Genomic DNA, 10,567 nt, shown 5'->3' with positions numbered 1-10,567 from the left:
TTTTTTTGGTGGATTTGACAGTAGCGTCACTAATCTGTCTGTTCTTGCCTTTATCTAATTTGATCAGGCCTCATCTAGCAGCCCTAATTGACTTCTGCTGTAGCATTGTATCTCAGTTGCACTGTCTTGTCATTTGTAATCCAAAGGAATAAGAATAAGGAATAAGGAATCAACAGAAACTGGTTTTGCCATCGTTTATAACTGAGATTGTTTCCTCTAAGGCTTCAGCTGTGGTGCTTCAACCAAAGAGCAGGGATCCAGGAGCCTGCTGTCTTGTTACGTGGCCTGGGGCCACACCAGGCTGGGAACTCTAGATAGTCAGTTATACTGAAGTATGGTAACGGCACTTCTACGCTGCTCAGAATCGTTGGATCCTCCAAGGGTTTTTATGCTCTTATCCCCAGCAGAACTAGGGGGTTTTCTGATTTATTGGAGAAAACGAACTTGCAACCAAAGCTGAAGTTTTCCGGTCCTTTTTTGGAAGGAGTCCTAGCATTCTACGAGGATCTTTCCGCTCGTTGGTTTGTCTCATTAGACTCTGCATAATACAGTTTTTCGCTTAAATTTTGAGTCTGATGTTTTTTGAAAGAAAGACCAGGTCCTGAGGAAATTAAGAATCTAAATGCCTTAGAAATTGTGGCTGAAGTGCCTAATTGTTTTTAAATCTTAAGTGTGTCTCTTGACTAGCTTGATACAGATTAAATTCTTACAGTTAGTACTGAAATCACCAATAGCACTGAAAATGTGTGTTTTGCTCAGTATGATGAACATTTGCTTGTGTAATATGCTGTCCTCCATGGCCAATTGTTGGAGGAATACAGATCAAAACATTCTCAAACGAAGAACATTTCCTTCAAAGGGAGAAGCCTTCAAAAGAGTCCGGAAATAGTGGCATTCTCCAGGTTATTCTAAACTTGTTTTTTCTCCAGATTACTTGGGTGCTTGCATTACTTCCCAAAACTTTCCAGTGCTAAACTGTCACTGGCTAGCAGATCACAACAACAAGGGGTTTTAAAAAAAAAACAAAAAAAAACAAAAAAAACAAAAGAAAAGAAAAGAAGACAAGGTAAATTTTTTTTTCCACCTCTTCTTGAAAGTGAGAAAATGGCAGAGACAGAATTGCAGAGCAAGCAAAAAACCTCTTTATAAAAGGAAGTCACTGCTTTTTTGGAAAATATATAGCTGCTCTTTGATAAAGGTGATGCTGATAATCCCGTACACAAAAAAAAAAAAATAAGGAATAATGATTCCTTCAAGCTTTTCTTTTTTCTCTTTTTTTTTTTTCAGTAATGAGTAGCTTGTTTGATCTCATTTGAACATTTTAAAATTGTTACGCTGGAGTGATTTTGTAAACAGAATTACTGCTGATTTCCCCCAGTGTGTTACACATTACAAATAGTTGTGGGAGCCAAATCAGCATTTTGTTCTTCTGCATGTAGCACAAGTATACAGACCTACATACTTTGAACCACGATGACTTTACAACCATAGTATTGTCAGATCTGTCCTCAACTGTGTTAAAGTCAAAGCTAGCATCTAGATAGCTGCATGTGGACCTTCCTGTGAAATCATACCTAAGGCATCCACAAAAAAGCGCAGAAGGTCTCCATGAGTTTCTTGGACATCAGGCATACAGGCAGCAAGAGAGATAAAGTATTGCCAGTCATTTTAACTTTTTTTGTGATGCTTTAAAATAGCTGTGAGTGCTATCACATAATTAGTCTGAGAATATTAGTGGAGGACCCTTACCTGATGAATGTTGCATGAACAGTTTAGCTCCAATTCTGTTCTTTAATTCATTCACAAAGGGCACTTGTTATGATAAAATGTGACAGGCATTAACTTTGTTTGCCTTGAAAACGATTTCAGCCCTTTTTTTCTGCTATCCTTGATGTTATGCAAAATTCCCGTATGTTCCTAAACTGACTTTTGACGTGGAATATTATATTCCAAAATTCCTTTGGAGGTAAAGGAGATTCTTTGGTTTTTTCACAAGATATGAGTGATTTTTTCTTTTTCCCCCTGAAGAGGTGGCTCAGTTATCTGATGGTATGGAATTAAGTACTATACAATCAAAATGGCATGCAAAAAAGTTGGATCTAGAAGTGACTTCCTTGCCTTTGCAAAACCCAGTGAGAAATTCCTATCATCCTTTCAATAGAATTTCTTAGCGTGCATCCTGTGTCTGCTGTGTCTTCACTGAAGTCTAGGACCACACTGTTAGTCTGAGTCAAGAAAGGTGACTTTTTAGAAGTGATATATTTTGTCAAGGTTTCATACTTTTAAACCCGTAAGAATGTTGGAGGGGAAAAAAAACTCAAGTGTGCAGTGAAATGGTTGAGGAGCGGGGAGAGAACTTCCTTCTCAGGTGGTAGCTTTCAGTGTCTACGAGGCACGCGGAGAGATGCATCTTAGGGAGTAGAAAGTGATCAACACTCACCTCCGCCACAGAGCTGAAAAAAGATTTAGAAGCATCTTTAAAGTGGAATAAGTATCTCATTCTATTCAAAGTATTACACAGCATACGCCTTTCAGGTAATTACATTTAACATTAATGACTAATGGCCTTTAGCATTGTCAGCCACAAGAGATCTAAGAGGTCCCAGAGACTTAGAAATTAAAAGGCTGCTTGATTGCTAAGGCAGTATAAAAATAATTACCTAGGATACATGAAAATGTCAAACCTGAATCTTAAACTATGGAAACTGTCACATGTGAAGTAGCTATGCAAATGGTTATAAGGCTGTGGATGTAACTGTTCTTTTAAATATATCTGTGTTCCTGTGATAGTGTTGTGTTGTTAATGAACCTTGTGTCTTATTTCAGAGAGATTCCCCCTCTACATCCAGACAGTCCCCAGCTAATGGTCATAGCAGCACTAACAATTCTGTTTCGGTAAGAATTCCAGTTCCACACAGAGAAGTGTGAAAGTTTTGTTGGTGCTCATCTGCCATTACTGTTATACTTATCGTTTGGTCAGTAGAAAATCTTGTCCCGCTGATAGAACTGAGGTTATTACATATGTAACTCCCCAATTTCTTTTCTCAAGGGTTTTTTTTCCAACATACTCTTCTCATTAAAAGCCATGTAGTGAACTACATGTTGATAACTGTAATGTGACACTTCAGTCATCCTTAAGTCATTGTTAGCAGTTTCCTCCGAACTAGGCAAAGGTTTGAAGTGGGAGGTTTATTTCCATCCCAAACTTTGGAAGCAGTGTTTGAAGAAAGAATAAGTGTGCAGTTGGTATTTCAGGGCATTTTAGACTCTTAAGTTTTGTGTTTTGAGAGACCTCTGGAACTTGCACTGGTTTCCGCTATCTGAGTTAATGAATTGGTGTGCCCTCTGCTGTTGTGGTACGTGCACATACTTTGTGAAATATGAGCCTTGCCTGGGTATGGAAAGCAAAAGGAAGTGGCTTTAAACTGCTCTACAAACCAAGCTATTATCTTCACATCTTTAACACAAAGTACTTTGATGTTTCATATGTAATCAGGTAGAACAGTGCTATGGATCTCTTGTTTTTCTAAAGTGTATTAATGTTAAAATTTGTGTTGTTTACCGTTTGTCATTGTTTGGACCAATGTAGTAACTATAAACACAAATTCCTCAAGTGAGAGTGTGGTCGATATCGTGAGTTATCATGGGACTAGCTAAAAAAAAACCAACAACAACAAAAAAGCCTGAGTAACTACTCTTTTAACTACTAAAAAAATAACAACTTAGACATTATTTACCACAAGGTAAAGTGCTTATTAATTAATACAATGAAAAATAATTGCATGGATGAAAAATCTAAGACATTTTTGTGAATTAAATAGAATTTGTAACATGATTAGTAGTTATAATCTTATTCCTCGGCACAATTAACCACATTATCCATTATTAATAATAAGGGGGTTTTAATATTTATGATAGCCATCCCTCTCTTATAAACAAGACTAAGTATTAAGTGGAAAAGGCATTCACAGAAGGAGCCTCTTTCACTTGACAGTGCTTTTGTGTTGAAGATGGTGAGTTATTTATTAAAAAGCACATTCTCTATCTGCTTAAACTTTTTACCTGCTTTCTTCAGCTTGCTGCTAAACAGCCTGGGTTTGATTTTTCTTTAAGAAAAATACATTTCTAAACATGGGTCTACGCTTTATTCTTTTGTCTGACTTACCATTTTACTGTAATGTAGTATGAATCACTAACAGATGGTGTTGTATACCCTTAAAAAGTAAAATGAAAATTTCTTCTCCTGGGTTGACTTTATTCTGCAGGACTTGCCATCGACAACACAACCAAAAGGACGACAGGTGAATAGATATCCTCCATGGGAATTTTTGTAAATTAGCTGCTAGTGAACATCCCTGCTTATCTTTTCCCCCTCATATTCTGTATGTGCTGGTCTAAAACATTTATGCTTGAAAATTTTGTTTCATTTTTTTCATTTTTCTTTTTAACTCATTTGTTTGTGGCTAATTAATTTTTTTCATATGTCTATTTGTGTGAGAGTTACGAAGTCATTGTAAATTTAACTGGAGATATTGTTTTAGTTCAGAATGCATTAATAGGCTAACTGTTGTGCAGCGACCTGTGCAGATTTTTGTCTTAGAAGAAAGCTCAAATTTCTATTTTAGCTGAGATGGAGGCGAGGAGGGCAAGCGTCTAATACTGTAAAACATTGTACTGATAAAGATTACAAAGCTTGAGATGGTCCACAACTAATTATTAACATTAACAGAGCTCTTCAAGAAAAGAACAGTAAGGACAGTTTCTATGAAGTCTGAAGACAGCCTCGTAAATTTTCTGTTGTATGGCCCGGATTCAGTGACCTTCCTTAACTTTCTTAGCTTGGCCTGGTGGTCGTGCATGTCATCGTGGACCAAAGATCGATCTTCCCTCTCCGGAGAATTCTAAGAAAGCCCTTAAGGGCTCTGCAGAGGATTCCCTTTGCAATTTTAAGAATTTTTTTTTTTTTACTGCAGCCTCCAAATCAACACATACCATCAAGTGATCTGTGATTCATCTTCAGTAACTTCTCCTTTTCTACATGTATCTTCTGCATCTTTAACCACAGACTCAACCTTTTTCACTGCCAAGGGTTTTAATAATACCTCTTGCAGTTCCTTTCGAAAGAGTCAATTGAATCCATGATCTGTTGTATTGGAAAATCTTTTTATACTGCTGTCTGGTTGGCTGGAGTACCTATTACAAGAGTGAATTGCTCTCACATTGTTTCCCATTTTTAAAACTTATGGCTATATAGATCTTTCAACTTTTGGTTGTCTCCTGAAGTTGCCAGCTGCTTGAGTGTAATCCTGGAGAGGCTCCGTGAAAGACCTCCCAAGGTGTTGTGTTAGCTTTTCGTTCACCTCTCAAAGTATTCTTCCCAGGAGAAGAGACTTTGTTCAAGGCACCATTAGAATAATGGTGTTCCTTGTACTTGCACCATTTATAGTTACCTGTTTTTTTCAAGGGTCTTTTCCCATTGAACCAGCATATTTTTGTGGTAGCTGGTCATCCTTGAAGACAGTAAGGTCCTGGATAATAGATACATTGACATTCCATGAACTGCCAGGATATGGTGGGTAACTGCTCAAACAGGAGCAAGGAGTTGAAAAGCAAGGACGTTTCCAGATCTTAAAAATAACTGGTTACATTTCTAGACCTGTGTTAGATAAGGTTGAGAGGGAATAAGGGATTAGTTTGATACTGGTTACTTCACAGAAAGTCAGTTACTGAATAAGCGTAGTTGATTTCAAAATATCTTATTTTTGAGATGATTTAAAGCAGTCGGATTGCCTGTCTAAACTGACTCAGAGCACAGCAGAACTAGAGTCAGATTTAGATATATTGAAAGTTGAGTTCTGTGTTGTTATTATCATCTGATGCTCTGACTGTAAACAGATAAAAATGCATCAGGTACAAGATACTCATGATTAGCCATTTTAAGTTAATTTGTTCATATGTTGCGTTGCAGATTGGATTACTATAGAAATGAACTTCTTCAAGTGCCATGAATACTGTTAACACTGCATAGGTACAGCTATTTTTGGAGCAGAATTTGAGCAAAGTTGAAAAATGTTTGTCACAGTTTAAATGAAGATATTTCTTAGCAATGTTTTCTTTTTTAAAAAAATCTAATCAAGTTTTAGTAAGAAAATCAGCAGTAGAATATACTTGGCTGTCTGAGATGCTATAGGGTGATGTATTAAGTTCATAAAATGTAGAAATTAACCATCTGAGACATGACATTTAATTCCAATTCTAAGATACTTGGAAGCATCAGGGCTGTATTTTGCAACCAAAACTGGAGATCACCGTACGTTTATTTTCTAGGGTTGAGACCTCACTAACGCACAAAGCAAGGATTGGTATGATATTTTAAATTGTGGAGTCAGAATCTGAATTCTTTCTGTTAATGTTCCTTAGACAATAACTTCCTCAAATCATTAGTTTTCATTTGTATGGGAGTAGAGTCTTACTGAAAAAACCGTGCAGAGGATTCCCATATTCCTCCTGAGTAACTCTATGTAATAGGTGCAACACGGAACTTCCTATTTAACCTTTAAAAAGGTACTAATTTTCAGGCTAAATACTAGAGAACAGTAATATAGCCAAAGTCCTTTATACTGTCCAACGAAAATTCTTGTCATACAGATTTTTAACACGTATCATGGGTATTCAGTTGGCAGGTACAGTACAGTTCAAGTTATAAGCTGCTGTCTTACAGTCTGTAATGATTCGTGATAGTTAATATTGACTTTATCAGTTCATTACGTGTGTTCATTTTTGCCATTCAGGTTTTACAAGAGTTTTCAAAATAACATTGTAAGTCTCCATTGTTTGCTGGGAGGTTTTTTCTGTTTCAACTGTCACTTCTGCTTTTGCCATTCTGTTTCTTCCTTTGCTTGTTGCAATCAGTGTGTAGCTACATGCACAGATCAAATTTTCACCTGTTATTCTGCATGCTGTACCAGTAACAATATCACAGGAGCTTTTATAAACTCTTTTTTATAGATATATGTAAGAGCACAATTTGAATATGATCCAGCAAAGGATGACCTCATTCCTTGCAAAGAAGCTGGCATCAGATTTCGAGTTGGTGATATTATCCAAATCATAAGCAAAGATGATCACAACTGGTGGCAGGGTAAACTCGAGAACTCCAAAAATGGCACTGCAGGTCTTATTCCATCTCCTGAACTTCAAGAATGGTATGACTTAAGTTTTCTATAAAATTAATTCAGCTTTGCTTTTATTTCTGTCTGTCACGCTTTTTGTTGTTGTATAGCTAGCTTTTGTATCATTTTTTCTCTTTTCAAAAAAGTCCATATATTGCCTCAGTTTGTGTGGTATTGTTTGGGGTTTTTTTCTCCTCTATGCACAGCAGAAAGGGTTGCAATCCATATCTTATGCGTGATTACGCTAGAAACATAATCAGTGTGTTAGTAAACATGGTGCTTTCTGATATAGTATAGAATAATAGGGCTGAAGTCTACATACAAATTGTTCGTGTAAGGGGGTCAAATTAATTTCTTTTTGTGGTTGTAAACAGTGTTTTCATTAGTACTGCTTACGTACAAGTGCTGCAGGAATAAAGTGTTAGCCAGACATCAAGCACAAAGGACATCGAGGGAGATTTGGGGGGTTCTCTCCTTGGCTTTCACATGAAAAGTGCTAAAAAGTAGAAAGAAATCACAGGGCAAAGATTCCTGATTGACAGATTCAATGAACACCAGTGGCACTGAGTACTGCAAAAGCAATGCGGAGCCTTCAACCAATCTCTTGCAGAAAGTCTTTAGTAAATGTTTTAAATATATCAGCACAAACTCCGGCAAGCAAGTCCTGGGCTGTTAAAGTTATGGCCATAACTCAAGAATGTGTATCAATATGGATAATCTAGCCCAAAATAGCTCATGTAAGATTTGCTGTGTACAAGAACTAGAGGGCTGTGAAGGGTTTAACAGCACCTGTGCCACCTGGCCTGGCCAGGGGAGGTTTTGCTGGAAGAGAAGTAGAGGTAGACAAGACGTCTCAAGGGCTCCCTTGCAAGCACTAACGTAAGGGAGACATGGGTGTATATTGCAAGAGGAACACTCGCAATATTTCATCCTGAAGACTGACTTCAAAACAGTTCCACAACACAACTTGCTCTGAAGTAATCTATACCATAATAGCCTTTTCAGACCTCACGCTCTCCCAGTCTGTCACGTTTCTTCTACAGCCATTTTAGTAGCTACCCTTTCTCCCCTACTCACTTGATCTGTGAGCTTTAATGATCTACCACTAAGAACATATTCCTTCTATCAAAATACCTCTGCGTAGAAGTGCTTTTAAGTTGTCACAGAAAAAAAGGTTTTGAGAAGTTCTACTGTATTCTTGTACTATTAAAAAGTCTCATTATTCTAATTCATTCTGAGTGACTTTTTAAAAATACATTGATTACAATAAAAAATTTTCTCTTCCATGTGCCAGGCGAGTTGCTTGTATTGCCATGGAGAAGACCAAACAGGAGCAACAGGCCAGCTGTACTTGGTTTGGAAAGAAAAAAAAGCAGTACAAAGACAAATACTTGGCAAAGCACAATGCAGGTATGGAAAAGCAAAAAAGCAAATGTCTTTAACAGGTTAATTTTTTTACAATCTAAACCTTGCCCTTAATTGTTCAGCTGGCACCATTATGTAAACCTAATGAGTTACTTTGGAAAATATAAGTAAAATTCTAATTATGCCAATATCACTCTGCTTGTTACTTACTCTTACTTACTCTGCCTGTTCTTATTCAAACATACAGCTTCATCAGTGAGAGGCAAGCTGCAACAAAACAAATGCATCGTAATATATCTTCATATAGGCTTACGTTGTTTTGGTTTTTACAAATCACAGAACGGCAGGGGTTCGAAGAGACCTGGGGATCATCCAGTCCAACCCCTCTGCTAAAGCAGGTTCACCCAGAGCAGGTGATCACATCCAGGCAGGTATTGAATATCTGCAGAGAAGGAGACTCCACAACCTCTCTGGGCAGCCTGCTCCAGTGCTCTGTCACCCTCAAAATAAAGAAGTTTTCTCCATGTTTAGGTGGAATTTCCTGTATTCCAGTGTGTGCCCATTGCCCCTTGTCCTGTCACTGGGCACCACTGAAAGGAGCCTGGCCCCATCCTCCTGACACCTGCCCTTTAGGCATTTATAAGCATTGATAAGATCCCCCCCTCTGTCTTCACTTCTCCAGGCTAAACAGACCCAGGTCTCTCAGCCTTCCCTCATAAGAGAGATGTTCCAGTTCCCTAATCGTCATCGTAGCCCTGCGCTGGACTATGCCCAGTCGTTCCTTAAAGGAATTACTTGAGCTTAAAGGATCACTAGAAACCAACAGGATATGAATTTTTCAGTAGCATCTTTCCTAATACATGTTTATAGTTATAGATTATATACTTGAAAACATTGTGCCGAGGGCATTTTTCTTGAAGCATTACAGCTGGAGTAAGAGTCAGTGCATAGTCAGTGTGTTATTCACAGTTACCAAATACAATAAACTGTGGAAGATTTTCCTCCTTGCAGTTATTTCTGCCTGAATCCTAAGTTTCGGGTTTCTATTCATGCTGCTGAAAAAATTATTTGTTTCAGAAAAATTGTAATGTAGAAGAGTAGAATTCTTCCATTAGAATTAAAAGATGTACCTGTCCAAACAGCGTAGTGAAAGTATTTTATATAGTGCATTAATTTCCAGGGTTTTTTTTCAGTTCCATTCTGGAATGCACCAATTAAACCGTATAAATCTCTGTTTTCATGTTTCTCCTTACCTGTACAATCTGTGTGCAGTATCAGAGCTCATAATATATCAGTGCTACAGAATTTATGTTTACCTAAAAATCATTTGAAATTAACATCTAAGAAAGCCAAAGAACCGTAATTGTCATTTATACTCCTTAATTCACTGTCACATGTAAGACATTGGCAGTTGAATATAAAATTGCTCGTTATCCTGAAAAGCCTTACAAGTAGAGACTGAAGGTTTCAGCACCTTTCCTTCCTTTTGCTGGTTTAACGTGCTGGTTGTTTTAGTGTTTCCACTTTATTGCAGTAGCACTAAACCATGTTTTACTAATTTTGGCCTTCACGAAACTTGTGAAGAATAAACTGGATTTTATGATCTAAAGCCTTTGACAATACTGGTTTTAAAGTATTATCAGTTGCTCCCAGCATACATTCCCACAGCACTGCTGCTCCCTGCGGCTGTGGCGGTGTTCCTAACTTGGTGTAGGGGGCACATTTTGGAGAAGGTCGACAGCACTTTGAGCCTCCCAGTTTGCCTGCCTCAGCGCTTGCCACCACCAGTGCTCTTACTCACTTGACATCAGAGCACAGTGTTTGCCAACAACTAGAAACATGAACATTAAAAATTATCACAATGACCATAAAAGAAACCGATCTTTTCGGAGTGCCATCTGCCACTCCCCCTTCCCCCTAAGAAGTCCAAAAGTTAATGAAAGCACGGATTGGAATAAAGATTTCTCTTAGAAACGTTTGTTGATCTTAGTGTCCTTGAGGTATTAAAAGTGATGCCAATAATATTCCAG

The 10,567-nt window shown here is 37.7% G+C and overlaps 1 protein-coding gene across 1 annotated transcript in view; it reads left to right on the top strand.

The window, feature by feature from the left end:
* Positions 1-2,826: 2,826 nt before the first annotated feature.
* The window catches only part of LOC104501444 (peripheral plasma membrane protein CASK), a gene marked incomplete at both ends in the record, with an annotated part of 17,968 nt that continues 10,227 nt past the window's right edge, over positions 2,827-10,567 (top strand). The window contains 4 exons of the mRNA XM_010145254.1: positions 2,827-2,895; positions 4,266-4,301; positions 7,009-7,205; positions 8,467-8,582. Of these exons, the coding sequence (XP_010143556.1) occupies positions 2,827-2,895; positions 4,266-4,301; positions 7,009-7,205; positions 8,467-8,582 (418 nt within the window). The remainder of the gene's footprint in view (positions 2,896-4,265; positions 4,302-7,008; positions 7,206-8,466; positions 8,583-10,567) is intronic.

This window comes from Buceros rhinoceros, unplaced genomic scaffold, assembly GCF_000710305.1.
Source record: "Buceros rhinoceros silvestris isolate BGI_N320 unplaced genomic scaffold, ASM71030v1 scaffold1931, whole genome shotgun sequence".
Lineage (NCBI taxonomy): Eukaryota > Metazoa > Chordata > Aves > Bucerotiformes > Bucerotidae > Buceros > Buceros rhinoceros.
The sequence above is the reverse complement of the archived record's forward strand: the minus strand, read 5'-3'. Positions and strand labels throughout refer to the sequence as shown.